Source organism: Falco punctatus (assembly GCF_963210335.1).
Source record: "Falco punctatus genome assembly, chromosome: 4".
In the NCBI taxonomy this organism is placed as follows: domain Eukaryota; kingdom Metazoa; phylum Chordata; class Aves; order Falconiformes; family Falconidae; genus Falco; species Falco punctatus.
The window spans coordinates 6219797-6237148 of NC_137583.1; the positions used below are offsets into that span (position 1 = coordinate 6219797).

The 17352-nt window shown below is 41.3% G+C and overlaps 1 protein-coding gene across 3 annotated transcripts in view; it reads right to left on the bottom strand.

The window, feature by feature from the left end:
* PRKCD (protein kinase C delta) overlaps window positions 1–17352 on the bottom strand; it is a 67883-nt gene that overhangs the window by 4411 nt on the left and 46120 nt on the right. For 2 of the 3 annotated variants that reach the window (XM_080386258.1, XM_080386257.1), the window contains 10 exons: window positions 10679–10835; window positions 9921–9952; window positions 9150–9235; window positions 8656–8785; window positions 7950–8050; window positions 6684–6780; window positions 5081–5214; window positions 3704–3877; window positions 3048–3139; window positions 1447–1509 (listed from right to left, as the gene is read on the bottom strand). In XM_080386258.1, the coding sequence (XP_080242384.1) occupies window positions 1447–1509; window positions 3048–3139; window positions 3704–3877; window positions 5081–5214; window positions 6684–6780; window positions 7950–8050; window positions 8656–8785; window positions 9150–9235; window positions 9921–9952; window positions 10679–10835 (1066 nt within the window). The remainder of the gene's footprint in view (window positions 1–1446; window positions 1510–3047; window positions 3140–3703; window positions 3878–5080; window positions 5215–6683; window positions 6781–7949; window positions 8051–8655; window positions 8786–9149; window positions 9236–9920; window positions 9953–10678; window positions 10836–17352) is intronic. The other variant, XM_080386259.1, reaches the window with a different exon arrangement.

Here is a 17352-nt window from a genome sequence, read left to right on the forward strand (position 1 = left end):
AAAAACCACATAGACACAGTGCTTAGGGACACGGTTCAGTGGTGGGCTTGGCAGTGCTGGGGTTAACGGCTGGACTTGATCTCAAAGGTCCTTTCTAACCTAAATGATTCTGTAGTAAATCCTTCTGTGTTTGCACATCAGGTGCTGTTCACCTGAGTAAACTGAGTATATTTGAGATGGGAAATACTCATGGTAATGGCGCACTGCACTTACCTAGCTACAACAAGTTCTAAAATCTGTTGTAGGGATGTGCACTTACATACAATGCCTACCTAAAACTGCTCCAGGTGAGGTTCTGTGGGTATACTGGTAATTATCCTGTGTGAGATGGGGGGGGAAAAAAAGTACCTTTGGTTTTGCTGGTGTCTTGTTGGAAAACGGTAACTGTTTCTCTGAAAGTATTTCATACTGTGAAATCTCCCTCCAGGAACATTTTAATTTAATGTAGGGAAACTTAACAGCAAGCCTAAAAATGTTGTAGAAACTCTGGGATGGAAGGGTTTTGTGCTGATGGCAACATATCCTGAAGTTTGATCCTTTCCTGTACAAAAACTGGCAGGAGGCAGTGGGAATACGGTTGGGCTCACAGAGTACCTTCCTGGCGTATGGCTGTCTGCTCCGAGAGGCAGCCAGGCTTGTAAGAATCAGCTTTCTTCACCAAGGAGGATTCCTGTAACGTTCTTTCTCTTTACAGACACTATTTTACTCATCTTTTAACTTCAGAAAATTGCTTTAAAGGACAGATGCCCCAACCGGTGTTTCCTGTTTCTTTCTATGAAGGGAGATGGACAATACCAGATATTTTGGGGCACGTTTACCTAAGGCCCTGCGTGACTCGTGCTGAAGCACACAGCCGTCATTCTTTGTACCTGTTTGTTACAGAGGTAAGAGCTACCTGAGCAAGTAGTTACACTAAATGGTGCTGTGAAGCTGAGGGTGGGGTGAAAAGGCTGGAGAAAGGAAACAGAGTACTACTGCATTACAATAAACTTCTCATCTCTTGCAGTGTGGGTATTTACAGCAAGAACCACTTGATCAGGATCTGGCCACTGATGTTTCAACCTGGTGAGGCAGAAGCATCAATGCTGTGGTTTCAACAGACGGCAAAAGCAGACAACTGTTACCTCAGTGGTTTTTACACGGCCAGTAGGAACAGAGAGCCTCAAGGACCCTCTCCCTTGCTTCCAAACTAAATAGACCCACGATTTGAAGGCAGTGTTTAAAAATAACTGAAACAAAACTGCTTTTGTGTAACATAAATAACATTTCACCATTCTAGTTGCCAAGGAAAAGACACTGATATAGATTTCTCTCAGGCATGTTAATGCCCTTGGAATTACATCACATCTCTGACAGCTTGCACTTGTTACATCAATCAGTAATTCAGAGATGCACAAAGGGCTGAGAGAACTCACAGGTCCCACACTGGAGCTAGTTGGTACTCACCTATAAATAATGCCTTTGCTGTGAAGAAACTGTAGACCACATAAAATTTCAGCTCCGTAAAACCTGAAAAGACCCAAACATTTTTTTAAGCTGTCTTGCTCAGTTAAAACATAGTCAATGCAGCTGGCCAAAAGAGCTGCTGTAAGCATCTCTTCATGGAGTGAGAAGCACTGTATGCTTCCTTAAATATATTGGTATTTATATAGCTGGACGCTGCGATCTACAAGTTGATCCCCTCACCAAGCATCTGTAGTATCTAATACCAAACAGCAGAGGGGACAGACAGCAACTTGCCTTAATGCTTCATTCCACTTCCACGAGGAATGCTGTCTGTCCCTTTTCTTGTCTTTGCACATTTCTAGTGATATACACAAGCTTTTTGCAAGGCAGCTATTGGGAGCTCGGTGCTCACAGGACTGCTTTAGGAGGGACTGGGCACACACCTTGCCTATCTCTCTCTGCATCTGCCCAGCTGCAGCAGACAGACTGCAAATTTAGCATCTCTTCGAAGGGCATTCTCCTCAAAAAAGGGAGGTGATAATCCAGAGGATAGGAAGGAAAATGCTGTAAGAATGTTTCTCCCCACCTGTGAAATGTATTAAAAGCTTTTTTTTAATTGAGCAAATACAAAACTATTTCCACTTCTGTATAGCAAAATGAATGTTGACCCAAAACTTCAGAAATAGGTACAGAGGCTGCCAGATGCACAGATTTTTGGTAGAATGCAGGTAAGCTGGAGGGGCTTTGTCCAGATTTTTGCTGGGGAGAGTGGGAAGGGAACTTGCCCTCACCTAGGACCCTGGCTGCTACCTAGCCATTATTTATGCCAGACCCCTTGATCCAATCCCACCCAGTGCTCCCTAGTGCGCAGGAACAGCAGTAGTTTTCCAGCCCGGTTATACAATAGCGCTGGTGCTTACAGGTAGGTCCGCTACCCTGCACTGTTACTTTTATGGTCTTGCATGCATCCATTCAATGATACAATTAAAACCCTTGTGCTTTTTGGTTAAAGAGGTAGAAACTGACCTAAACCTAAAAATACTATGATAGGTAAAGTAACAATAATACAGTATTTTTGCATCTTTTAAGTCTTCAGCTCCAGTGATCTTTAAGCTGTAGGTAACTGACACAATCGCACTTGCTAAACAAAGTGCTGACCCGCTTTATTAGTCTCTTGGGGAACGTACAGGTTATCCTTCCATACTATCATGTCAACTTAGCAATACTAGTAAATAATGTGTTGGGTTTTTTTTCCCCCCCTCATGCTGTTTTCCAATTTTGCCACAAAAATACTGTCCCAAAGGGCACGGAAGATGTACTACTTGCTTTTCATTGCTGACTCATGTTGCAGTTTACTTGGCATCTCTAGGTACAAGCATCCCATAAAGTAAAACACCACACTGCTACGTAAGTTAAGAAAACCTAACTCCACACATCATTAAGTGAGCTTCTTCATTGTATTCAACCAGTGCCTAGAAACACCTTCTCAATCATCAGCCACTGAAACTTGAGTGCGGGTAAGTGGTGCAGAACTAGAAGTAGTAAAACCACAGAGACCGAAATAATTAATGGAGATAAGGAATGAAGCGTTGTGGACTTACGTTGCTCTGTAGAGATCAAAACGCCCCTTGTCTTGTATGTGGAACATCAGGTCTCCCCCATTCAGGAACTCCATAACAAAGAACAAATGATCCTGTTTGCAAGTAACCAGAGAATGGAAAAGTTACGGATGTTATTGCAGCCACGTATGAAGTAGCGACGTGCCTGCTGGGGACCGAGCAGCTATTTTGCTCTGCTCCTGAAGTATTTATCTATTTCATGCACCCCTAGGAGTGCATGAGGCTCCCACAGAGTCAAGTAGCCTGGTCTTGTATTGTAAAGCTAAATAGCTGGTCTTGCACTCTATGGGTTTCTAGACTTTATAAAAATACACGTTTAAATAGACTTACTGACTTCTACCTGTGAGTCACCCTTTTTCCCCCTCACCGAGGGTAAAGCACAGATCAAGGATTTAAATTAAACTGCCTTTTATTCCAGATGGCATAGATGTTTTTCTGATCTTATTCTGTTCTCATCAACGTATGTGGGGGTCATGCTCATATTTACTTTCCACAAGGCCTGTGAACTATTGCACAGAGCACAAGAAAAGGAAATTTAATTCTTGCACCACTATGTTACTTTCACTTGACTGCTGTTAACAGCATCCATTAGAGGAGTAAATCTGTTGTGTTGCTTACACCAATGGGCTTTTTCTTACCTTTGTCTGAAACGTGCAGTAAAGATGTGTGAGAAATGGATTTTCCCACGCAAGTGCGAGTACCCGCTTTTCCACCATGGTACATTCCACATCGTCATCAATTAGCACCACATCTTTTTTCAGAGCTTTGATAGCAAAGAATTCATTCTTCCCTTTCAGCTCAGCAAGCAGAACCTACAGAAAAACAGAAGATGAGATTACACCACACATAGGGAAGAGTGTTGCTGATGGCATCAGTAAAGGATAGCCAAAGGTGTTTATTGCAGGTGCAATGACAATTAGGAAAAACATTTAAATGGGAAAGATGAGTGAGATTTGGGAAGGTGAAGTTGTTAGGCACAGAGGTGAGGAGACAGGGCTCAAGGACCACAGAACACAGGCACAGTAGCTTCCAGGGCAGTTTTTCTGTCAATGTTTTGTGAGCATATAAACAGAAGGCACGTAAAGCCTGTTCCTTCACTAGAGCTGTAGTTTCACAGACAGTCGTGGACAGGCTCTGTGGAGGTCATGCTGCTCCCCCACATCTCCCCCTGCCGCTGTGCTGGAGCACTGAGGTGCTCTCTACACAGAGCATGCAAGAAACCCCAACCCTTTGCACTGTGGTGCCTGAAGGGCCACTCCTCTGCCTCGACACTAAATCCTGAAAAATTGTTCTGCATTATGAATCACTTGAGTTTAGATAAGATTCAGGCAATGAATTTCTAGTTTCTTTGACAAAGAAGGCTGTATTTGATTCTGTTAAAAGATTATAGAATCATGGAATCATTTAGGTTGGAAAAGACCTTTAAGATCACAAGGGCAACCGTTCACCCAGCACTGCTGAGCCCACCACTGAACCGTGTCCCTGAGCACCGCATCTATGCATTTCTTCAATACCTCCAGGGATGGTGACTCCACCACCTCCCTGGGCAGCCTGTGCCAGTGCTTGACCACCCTTTCCATGAACATTTTTCTCCTAATATCCAATCTAAACCTCACCTGGCGTAACCTGAGGCTGTTTCCTCTTGTCCTGTTGCTTGTTACTGGGGAGAAGAGACCCACCCCCACCTGCCTACAGCCCCTGTCAGGCAGCTGTAGAGCACAATAAGGTTCCCCCTGAGCCTCCTTTTCTCCAGGCTGAAAAACCCCAGTGCCCTCGGCTGCTCCTCAAAGGTTTGTGCATCAGACCCTTCACCAGCCCCGTTGCCCTTCTCTGGGCACACTCCAGCACCTACATGTCCCTCTTGAAGTGAGTGGCCCGAAACTGAACACAGGATCGAGATGCAGCAGCCTCTACCCAAGCCACTGTAAGACCTTTACGGTTAATCGAAATAGCCCATCACATTGCAAAGATCAAGCAAGGCAGTCACCTTAAGGTCTATTAAGTTTGTTACATACCTTTCCAAAACTTCCTTTCCCTAGTACTTTATGGAAGACAAAGCTGTCTATGTTGAATTTCCTCCTGCTTGCAATTCGCGATGCTGTCTTGGCTGTGCTTCCCTCCCAGAGTTTATCGTACTCACTGTTATCTGCTAATCGAAACAGGGAGTTTAAAGTTCAATATATACAGAAATACTGCATGACTCAGATCCCCCGCTGAGAATTAAGTACTGACATGCTATTTCAATGCATCCGCTGCTGGAACACTGGTGAATCTAAACATAAGGGTCAACTCCTGTAGTTTATAATACAGTTTAAATTACTCAAGCATACTTGGTAGTGTTGGATTTGAATTTAATCTGATTTTTATAATGCCTAAGTATTGCTTAAACCCAGTATCAGAAACAATCAAAGGACCTTACTTTCCCCTATGACTAAGATATAGGGCATAATTTGGAGAGGAAGATACTTGACAAGGATTGCTTGTAAACAAATTATTTATCTTCCTTTAGCAGAAGAGGATAGTCCCTCAGCCTAAGCAGAGAGGCCATAATAAAAACATGATTTATGCCCAATGCTGCCTCAGCAGCGTGATCATACAGGTTAATCCCAATTATATCCTAAAATTATTAACTGTACTTTTTTTTGACCTCCACTGCATAGATCTGTTGGGTCACTAACAAGACACTGATGATAATCATGAGACGATACCGTGCATGCCCCATAAGCTGCCCAGCATCTGTGATGACCCAGGGAGGAATCACAGCAGCTGCTCCCTGACTTAGTACTAACCCAAACCACCTCTGCAAGAGTAGTTTGATTTTTTCCCCCCTCTGTCTAGCAAACTGGATCAAGTATGATAAATAATACAAAAATAATTTTCTTACTGGGCATTTGAACAGAATTAGTTCAACGTATGGATGAATATAGAAAATCCTGTACCACTCCAAACCCACCCATCATCTCTTACTGAGCCTGGTGATTTCCATCCGGTAAAAAGTTACTTGTACTGTTGCATTTATTTTTGCATAAATTATCACAGGTTAGCCGTTACAAAAATAAGGCTTATACGATGCCAGAATTCTTTAGCAATAGTAAAAAACAAATACAAAACCTTAGTCTGAACCTGTGGAGATAGGATTCCAGGCACTACTTAAACTATCTCAGCCATTTAATCTCAAGTAGTATTTTGGCTACTTACATCCTCAAATAGATAGCACTTGTCATTGGTTTCTAATGGTTTGTGAACAAATTGATGGAATTAACAGCGCGCACGGCATTTCAGTTACAGGAGGGAGGGAAGCGTGTAGCGCACGTCTGGTTAGCGAGGCATGCCCCAGTCCCATTGTGGGGAGCTGCACTGCGGTGAGCAAGGCAAGCATTTTGCAGAAAGGTGAGCAGGCTCACGGACTACAAACAACAGGTATTTGTAACGTAAGCATTTTGTGTGGCTGGGAGAAGGTAAAAAGAAATACATGCTTTTTTTTTTTTTTTTTTTTAAACAGTGCTTATTACAAAAAAAATTGCCTAACACAAGGCAAGAGCGAATAAATACTTCGATTGTTAGCTTGTGTAGTCCCATGGGTAGATGGCCAAATTAAAACATTGGAGTTTTTCTCACCTGTTGTGTCTCCTCCTGGAGCCCTAGGTTTCTTATCAAAATCTTGATAAATACCAACACTTTCTACAGATCCAGAATCAGACCTTCGTGTAGATTTCTGAGGAGGAGAGGAACAGCAGAAATTATATTTGCGTTATTACTTCAGAAATACTGGTAACAATAGCTGTTAAATGTAACATGATGACAGGACATACTTTTCTATTTGACTATTAACCCCTAGTACATATCTTTTCTCAAGAAGTCTGGTTCATAGACTATTTAGCCATATTCTTTACAGCTTCAGATCAGCCCATTGCTCTTCCTTCACTGCAAGAAAATAAGTCGTTGAAATTCCTGAACAGTCTATGCTGTATTTGTTTGTTGCAAAACTATTAAAGGTATAATGGTTTGAATCCACAGCGGGAAGAACTTGAACTGTGGGAAATGTACCCTTGGACACGTGTTCATTTGAAAGAGGAGATAGAAATCACTGTCATGTTAGACACGCTGAAGTCATATCTGTGTGTGACATCCGCCTTGAGCACAAGGAAACAAATTATATGTATGGAAGACCCCTGAGATCAAATTTTAGTAATGAAAAGATCCAAGCTTTTCTGTGTTATAAGAGCTGGCGCAACAGCTCCCACTGTTTTCAAAGTAAATAGCCTGTGAAAGCTTAGGAACACCCAGCTCAGAGGAAGTACTGTTGGCTTTTGTGATACATTTTCCTATTTTATTTCAGAGCTTGTGTCTGAATCTTTATTTGCAAGTCAGAAGTCGACCACAACAGACAGCCAGGCTGCAGCAGGAGACAAACAATGTAAAACTATGGGGCCAGTGTCAATTCCAGGGGTGTTTTCTGTGTGTATATCCCAGATTAACAAAAATTGAGGATATCTGGTATATTGCTTGTTTATTTAATTTTAGCATTCAAGTGGAATTCTAAAGTTGAAGCATGGAAAAACAGACTTCAGTGTTATGATACCACAGTTTAAACAAACAGAAAGGGAAAGAATAACCTTGGCACCACAGAACAAAGCTGGATTTCAGGAAACCACACACACCTTTTTTTTAAAAAAATCTCTGTTAGGTGGGATTTCCACCACACCCCTGCACTCCCTCATTTCAACTTTAGGCTACTGACTTGTTAGTCTCTTTATGGGTCACATTAAAAAGAGAAAACCTTTTCAAATTCAGTTTCCCATGAAAGTGATACGGAAAAGACGAAGTAAAAGCCCCCAAAGCCTGGAAACAACTAATTACCTGACAAACGGCAACAAAGCATACCTGGCTAACTTGATTTAAAGCTTCAGCTAGCAACTTCTGGTTTATTCCACATAAGTTTGCCACCTTCTTCTGGCATTTATGATGCACATTCATGCCACATTCTAAAAGAAACGTAAAGATGATTATACAACCATCAGGAAAATACTGTCCGACTTTAAGACAAAAAGGGCTGTTTCTCTGGGCAGCTCAGAAACCTTGTTAAAAGCCCAGACTGGACGTGGATCTGTCATTGCTAATAAAACTGCAACTTTAATCTTCAACTCAATGGAATCTACAAAAATTGTTCGAAAGGAAAAAACCTGAAAACATTACTTTATTCTCAAAATCTGTTACAATAATTTTGTCTTTTTGTGGGATAATTAGAAAAGCAGTATTTAGAGTAAACACTTTAAATACACTTTAGGTGCTACCTTGACTCAGAATCACCAAATTTCAGCTATGCCCAAAGTAGTGATTCTGATTATACTCAGGATTACACCTCCGCAGCATGTTTTCTGACTCCATTAGAAGCTCGTCACCTTGGCTGAGCTGTCACACAAGCCAGGTGCTTATTTGACTCTCTCTAGTACAAAAGCTTTTTCAACCACGCACAGATGAGATGAATCCCATTCTATACAGCACATCCAGAAACGCACAGTGTGTAGCAGGGGGTGGAACACTGGAAAAGCACGGAGAGGTCCCAGGTGCCCTCCCTGCTCCTCCATACCTTCACATTTGAGTCCTTGTTTGACCAGCCCCCAGAGCAGGCTGCCGCAGTGGTCACAGAAGGTAGGGCTCATGTAGTTGTAAACTTTGAAGCGATGAGGCATGTCTATGTTGAAACGTTCCTTCTGAAACTGAGGACAGGGAGAGGGGTTGAGGCACTCTACCCAAACCACAAGCAGCTTCTTACAGAAAACTGCTTGGGTGTTACAAAGCTACAACAATTTTATCTTGCACACCCCAGTCTTAACATCCCTCATCCAGCAGGGAAGGAATCTGCCCATCAAAAACGCCCCCCTTGCAGGGCTTTGAACTGCTACTCCTACTTGAAAGTTTCATCCACCACAGGTTACATGTAGTCTTCAAGAGAAGACAGTACCTTGGGTTGCATAGCCAAGCACCTCCCAAATGGACTTGGCTATTCCTGTACAAGGTTTTGTTAGTTCAGGAGTGTTTCATTACATAATTACACTCTAAAGATATCATGCCAGCTCTTACCATTGTGTCTCTGCTGTTGGCTGCAGTACCAGTACACCTCCCAATGATTTTATCAATACATTTCTTATGAATAGCAGCATTGCATTCTTCAAGACAAGCACAAAAAAAGAAAAAAGAAAATATTTCTTCAGATAATAAATACACAGGATGAGGTGTTCATAGCATGAGGCTTTTCATAGCATAATGTGAAAGCCACGCTCGTTTCTATCATACTATATATACCAAAATGTTTCTTTTCTATCGAGATGATTATCTTTTTTAAGCTGATTGCCTCCATTTTCTTTTATAATAAACTCTGTTTCTAAACTAAATCTGCCCCTATTAGGTAAGGCCACCAGCTTTTGATAACAGAGGGACAATATTATGCTTTTCAGTTTTACCCTTTGATATCTCCCCTACTGTTAGGAGTAATGCAGACACCTGTGCTAAGTCAAAAGTGACTTTCAATTCAGCTGAAACCCCTCAACAGTTGTAATACATTTTAGAAAAGGTTTCACAAAAAAACTGCTGTCATAAATAAGTGCCAGTTTTCAACAGCGTTACACACTTAAGAGAATAGCAAAGTCTAGATCTTGATACTGAAAACTCAGCTAGGAATCATAATCAGATGGCCTCAGGTTATCATGCAAAACTGATGTTTGACATCTACTACTACCTGTGGTGACGGTGCACTGTGCCATGCATATTTACAGAAGATTTTTTCAACAGTAACTATTAGACCTACAGTTTCACATGAAACGTAGTACAAGAAAAAGGTAAGAATCAACTTACGTCTACATTTGTATCCCTGCTTGTTGAGTCCCCTGAAAAACAAATTATAAAGAAGGAGATTAAAAATGTATGTTTGCTGGAATAAAAGGTGTGTGTGGTTTTTTCATTTTTTTATTTTTACAATGTAAACCAATCAATCCTTTGTCTATGGGAATATTTGTTCCAATTAATCAATTGGTCTAAATTCTGCTATTCAGAATCCTCTGTCTTAGGAAAGCAAGGTTTAAAAGATAAGGTAGTGTGTTTTGATAGACCAGCATATTAGGAGGGAAACGCAGAAAAAACAAGGTTTCAATCACATGGGAAATCCTCCTGATCCGACTTACTATGAAAATGGCCTTACCATGAGAGGGATCCAGCTTCTTGCTTTCTATGGGTCTCTACTCTGCTGTCAGCTGCTTCACATCTCAAAGTTTGAGCATTATTTTCTCAGATCCACCCATCTCATTCTCTTGTGAAAAGAGCTGCTGTTGATTACGGGTCAGCTCTCACTTGATGCTAGTGAATTTTTGCCCATAATTTCAGGGGCAAAAATGTTCAAGTTCTATTTTTAACGTGAAAGAGACAACACAATTGAAATTATGCATTTACTAAGAGTATTTTAGTAAATATTTATTTAGTAAATAAAAAGAGTAAATATATTACTCTTAGTAAATACATAATTTCAATTTCCCAACACAGATGAATTTACAGGAAGCGAATTTTGCAATTATTTGGCTCCTGGCAGAACAAGGGGAAGCTTAACGTTTCCTTCTTACCACACAAAGTCTTTGCAGACAGAGCAAAAGGTAGGTTGTCCAAAGAAGGTAGCAATAAACTCATGATTTTTGATGTAGTGGATTTTGGCTTGCTTGATAGCTCCTCTCCTGTTGATAGTTACTGTCCCCTCCTCTTCCCTCATTGACTGTTTGCAGTCTAGGGGGGAGACAAGATGACACACTTTAATATTTGCTTCTCCAAAAAGTTCAGTTTGTTTTCCGATTTCAGACTTGTCTTGCTCTTTATTTTACATTTGCACTCTGCAGACTTTCAGTCCAGCCAGGGTGGAAGACAGGCACGCACTGCTCCGAAGGTGGTCCCTGTCCCGGTCTGCAAGCGCCACCCTCTCCTGCTCCTTCAGCAGAAGCCTTCAGCAAGTGAGCTGGGAGGCAGAAGCAGGAATGGAGTACAGTCTTGCTAAAGAAATGACAACCACAGTTGTTTCTGGAAAAAATATAAGCTCCTCTACATCATGTGATTTATGTGCAAGAGAAATAAACATTTTTATCAGAAGCAGGAGGGTCTGCTTCAGCAGGAGCCTTTTCATGATGCTACCTCATGTGCCCTCCTGAACCAGGGCTACAGCAGAGAGGCAGGTGAAGCGCTGCAGGGACCTCCTGCGTTACCACAGGACCACACCACTGTAAGATGCGTCTCTTCAAGCCTCCAGGATCATTAAGCATAGAGAACAAATGAGATTTTCAACTTTTCCATTAAGCTATCTTAAAATGTTGATGCTTTATCTCAGACATGTCTCAGTCTCATTCCTCTCCCCTCCTAGCCCCCATGGGGTTACAGTATATAGTACTATATAATACTACAGTAATAGTAGTACATACTATAGTATACACTGTAGCATCTAATACTATGTTACATAGAAATTACATATAGTATTAGCCAAGAAATAACAAAAAAATTCTCAAGCTCTGAGTCCAGCTGGCTCAATACAGGTCCTTCATTAGAGGTTACAGTTATTTCCACTCATTTCCAAGGAAGCTTCAGAGTTTCTCTTACAAAAATTAGTATTTTGTGTCTCCATCTTTCAGCCACAACTCGAACTGCATAGTCTTTTACATTTTGAAAATAATAGGAGTATGTAACAGAGGTAGCTCCCTGAAGGTATATCAAGAGAGACTGGGTAACTGGGAATTAAACCCAAGGAAACATTTCTTGTCAATAGAGAGGAGCTGCTGAGGGACAATCCCATCCAGCAGGAAAGATAAAACATTTGAATCAGCAACAAGGAGCTGATCAACTGCTGAGTGTATCAGCTCTGGCCAGCAGCTTGTCAGTCCCAGTCTGGAATGATGACATGGAAGAAACACGGACATGGTTGAGAGGTTGAAAGTGCTGCGAAGTTTAGGGTAGCAGGAGATTGCTGTTTGCAGGGGGGAGTTTCCACAACAACGGAGTAAGGAAAAATGCAGAAGGGCACTTTTCCCACTGTCAGTACAATCGGGTTTTAGTTGCTGTATTGCATTGCTGCCTTTTGTCAATGTCAGTGGGAGCTTTGCTTTTTGTACTGATAGAAACAGATTTATTTCCTTTGCCAAGTCACACTAACCTCAATGCCTGAGCTTACTACAAAGCTACCCGGGAGCTCTGTTTTTCTTGTTGCTAGCTGCGCTTGGGTTTTGTCATTTTATTAGCTGGCTGCCGTCACTGCTATTCCAACAGACTGCTGAACCTGGAACACAATCTATCGTTAGATAACATTTTGAGTATCCTGGACTGATTTATCAGTCACAGCCAACAGCAGCCAGACTGCAGCAGCATGTACTGTCTTCGAAAAGAAAGGACAACATTAGCTCAGATATTAAGGAAAGATTAAGCATATTAGTGAAAAGAAAGATCAAAAAAGGTCCCCGGGTTTTACCACTAGGTATTAATGCACTTTTCTGAGAAACTGGCCATCTGGTTCAGAGAAAAACCCATCCTGCCTCCCCCTGAAAAGAGCTTGCAACGTGCACTATGACACCCTGGCACTACGTATGCCGCTGAGTTACCTTTTCCCCTCCAGGAACAGGATTCATTTCTGCTGGCCAAACAAGCTACTGAGTTCACCCAACAAAAACTCCCATCAGCTGCTGCACCTCAGCCCCTCAGTCTGCAAATAGTACTATCTCTTTGTTTAATCCTGCTGAGCAAATACACAGACCTCACCCACTGGTTCTTAAATGCTTCAGGGAAACCGCACACTGAAATGTGCGTGCAAGGAAAACAAGGTTGTTGAGAGTCAGTAATACTTCATATTGTTTGCTGATGAAAAGGACATGTTCATAAGGGTGATTTAATCAGTAACAACAACAAAGCAGAGAAGGTGTGTTGCTTTATAGCATGTATACTGAGGACATAACCTGTGATGGAGCAGATTAAGGGACGAAAGCCTACCCAAAGTCTGCAACACAAGCAAAGTGAGTGTTCAGTGAGGAACTAACAGGATTCACCAGGTGAACAAGACGTGGCTTCTCCTCATGCTGAAATACTTGTAGCAAGTTAGTGTCACTGATATTGTGTGCAAAACTTGATCAGGATATGGGAACCTGTGGGGTTTCCTCCCTGTCTGGAACACCGATATCAAAATAGATATATGTGAGACTGGCTTCTATTTTTTTTGAGAGGATAGTTAATAAACTAATCAACCAGTTTGCACAAAGAAAAAGGAAAAACCCCACTCTCCTTAAACATACCTTAACTGTGAAGAATCCTTGAGCACGGCAAAACTTAAAAATCTGCCTGTGAGAACACAGTGTCTTCACAGCCAGCTGCCTTATTTAATACCTTTGCCAAAAACAACCAATACATCAAAGTTTAGCTAAAAATATTTTTGTATGCTTCAGAAGAAGCTGAGAGGTTTGGACAGCAGCTGTAAGTCAAGTGCACCTGAAGCAGAGATGGCTCTGAAACGATAGTATAGTTCCTTTCAATTTACTATGGGCATGTTTAACAAGTTCTCTTTAACGTGTAAATTACCTTTACATGTGTATTGCTCCAGAAAAGTTTTAAGAAGTTCAGCCAACCATGGACTCAACTGGGGAATAAAGGCTTTACTTCCAAGATGCAGAGAGAATTAACAGTTGTCCCAACAACTGTATGGATGCAGCGTGGAGATGGGGCGGGAAGGAAGAAACACAAAGGGAAAGCCTTTGCTTCCCCTTCCGAGCAAGCCAGGATTTCCACAGATGAAACGCTTGTTCTGGGCCAGCACACGATCAGGAAGAGTCATGTACAAAACAGCTGAATTAGCAACTAGAATCCAGGCAACCTCTGCAGCCCGGACCTGAAAGCAACCATTTTGGACCCAGCACACACCACTAAACATAATTTATTTCCTCTGTTGAGAACTGTGGTTAATATTTATCACTGACACTGTTCACGTATTTCAAGGACCCCAAACTTGCAGCTGGCCTGACAAAAGCACCCAGAACTCCTCAGTGCCATATATTCATTAAGAAACCGTTAAGCATGCCTGTGAATTGGCAGGGCAGTTCTCCAGAAGTGCTGTAAACACACCGCCGTAGACACTATTTAATTGCAGCACCAGGCCCTCAGAATATTTCACAGTCCTTATAGCCACTTAACATAACATGCAATCCATAGCCTGGAAAACATTTGCTAAAACAATATTGCTAGGACTGTGCTGAAGTGTAATAAACCCCAAGGTGAGATTCAAATTGTCTCAACCGAACCTCCAAAGTTCAAGGACAAAAGGAAACAGGCTCCAGAATAACCCCACTAGATTTTTTTAAAAGGAAGAACAGAAAAACTATTTACCATCTTCAGAGTTCATTTTTCATTTTAACTTGCTCATTTCACAGTTCTGTTTGTGAACAGAGGAAAGATAACAGTACTACTGTCAGAAACTGAGAACCGGGACAGGCAAAGTATTTTCTGAGCTAACTGGCTGCTCAAGTTGCGATTTGCCTGAAACTTTATAATAAATTACAAAACCCACTAACATTTCTATTCAGTGTCCCCTTCTGCCATTCTACAGCCTTGCACTTGGCTTTGTTTGAAAGTTAAGCACACCTTCAGGTCAAGAAAAATATTAATCTCATTGAGCAATCATTAAAAAGGAAAGCTTATTTCTCACAAAGGACGCTTTCCTGGTATGAACTGTCTCAAGGGAAAATTGCTCTTTAACCTGGTCCTGGAGGGGATTGCTTACAGATCATCTGTACAAAAAAAACCCACCAAAACAAACAAAAACCCCTCCAACCAAAACCCCACCAACAAACAATTTACCGAAAGACAATTTTCCTGAAAATCTAGGTTTTTGTGTCATGAACTTGCCATGTTAAATAATTTTTGTTTTTGTGATCATCACGATGTTTCATCTACAGGCAGAGTACCAATATTGCTATGTACTTCTCACTCTTTTTTTTTTTCTTTAAACCATTCCCTCCATTCTCAATACTTGCGGATTTTACACTGCTGGTGTTTAAGTAGCAATACCAATAATTTGCTGTTGTAGAAGCCAATACCACTTGCTCTCAAAGCTGGCACAGTCTAAAATTACCTACCTTGGCCCCAAGCAGTTATACTACAGGCTTTAGCACCAGTGATCAGAAACAGCGCTACAAACTTAGCAACATCTTTACAAAAAGGTCTGTACGCTACCTGCGATAGCGTACGCATTCCTACTGTATGAAAAACTAGGAGTACGTTACGCTCTGTCCTGCACAGAGACTGGGACACCCACGGGATACAGGCTCCTCGCCTGATCCTCCAAATGAATGAATGAATGAAGCTGTGCCTTGGCCACCGAGCCGGCATCTACTACTGTTTTGACCGACACGTAGCAGAGCGCTGAGGTGGACTGCTCTGCAGCTACTTTTAGCACGACTCTACTGAACTAGTCTTTCACAGGCATTAACGAGATCAATGGTCTTTTAGAAAAGTGCTAAAACAAAACACCAGTTTTAACAAGCCTTGCCTTTCAATCCAGGAGAGAAAAAACGCGTGTTCACACTGCAGTCTTTGTAGCACTTCCACCATCTGCAAAGCTGCTGTGCCAGCACAGGCTGTGCTCAGCCATACAGAGCGTCTTTTATATTAAATTTCAGTGTTCTGGTTAACGCTTCTGCGATACCTGGTATCTCATTTGTTGTGGTAAAACAGAGAATAAACCAGAAAACAGAGTTTCTCTTTTTTAAATCACAAAGACAGTAAAACCAACCTTTAGGAATAAAGCATCTAAGTCAAATTGCTCGTGAGCGTATAAACTAAATCAAACTCTCTCCGTTCTACACAACACGTTAACTACCTTACCAACCAAATACACTGCCAACTTTGTGTTTATGAAATTAGAACATCTGCAAATCTTTGATTTGGTTTTAAGAAAATTAAGCTGGAAAATGTTTTTATTAAAGTCATGCAATCACACTTCTAGATGCAGATTAAAGCAGATGCTAGGTGTCACTGATTAACTATCTCATCTGCCAAATTTCTAGAAATGGTATTTTCTCAGTTAAATGATTAAATCACACCAACTTCTCCATTTATAATTAAAAGGCCCACTTGGGGCTTTTCAGCCCTCATCATTATTATTTACTAATAATGTGACAACCCTTCCGCAACACACCTCATCCATAGAAAAACTTTCTTCAAATCTTAATTTAGACCCATACACTATGCACACCGTGATAGCAAATCTGTTATTTACCTTATTATTTTTCACAGATGCCTCAGAAAAAAATGTAAAGTCCCATGCTTCCCCAACACTAATCTCAACACGCACAGAGAAAAACATCCTCAAAATAGACGCAGCGCTCTGGTTAGCGTTCCTTTCCCAGAAGTCAGAGACTTGAGCTATCAGAAGTTTACGTGCAAATTACTCACCTCCTGATACGTCTAATAGCATTTTAAGGAAAGTGTTCACTAACCCTTTTGCCGGGAAGCTGAAGCCAGCAAAACAGCAATTCCAAATTCAAACCCAAGACACAAACGTACTTCCAAAAGCCTCCAAAGCTGCTAACCCTGCACAGGACACCCAGCAGTACAGCAAGCCACCCCTGTGATCATGGGTTTTCTTACTCGCTAAGGTCATTAAGGACATTTGAATAAACAATGATCAAGCAAAGCATTAAAGGTATTGCAACTCCCACCTATTAAAACTAAAGCTGCTTTACAGAATTATAACCTAGTTTCGATACTGCAATAAGAGAAGGAGGGGCAGAAAGAAAAGATTCTGAAATGAAAATGGAGGTCGATACCCTGTTCTCATGTTTCACACGTCAAATAAAAAACTTTTAAATTTCCAGCACAAACTTATTTTCTAATCACAGGACAGAAGACAAAAAAGTTCTTTGACAGCTCTAAGTCAGGGCTCTGTGGTCCCTGTTTTACAGGGTCTAGAAATGAAAAGAACAACCTCTAAGACTGGGAAGAATTTTCACATATAGCCCTAAATTAACTGCCCAGGCCCCAATAAAACAAACAAACAAACAAAAAAGGTCTCAGTGTAGCCTATCATGGAGCAAATTTTAATACCAATTTATTCTGTGAAAATATTTCTCTAATAATAAACCAGATAGTGGAGCAATAACACATTCACTTCTCCATACTGCTGCCTACCATTGAAGCAGAGCAGAGGAAAGCAGTTTCCTCTGAAGAGGGCAAAAGGTTTGCTACTTGGAAGGTTTGAAAAACAACAGCTTTAGTTTGCAAAACA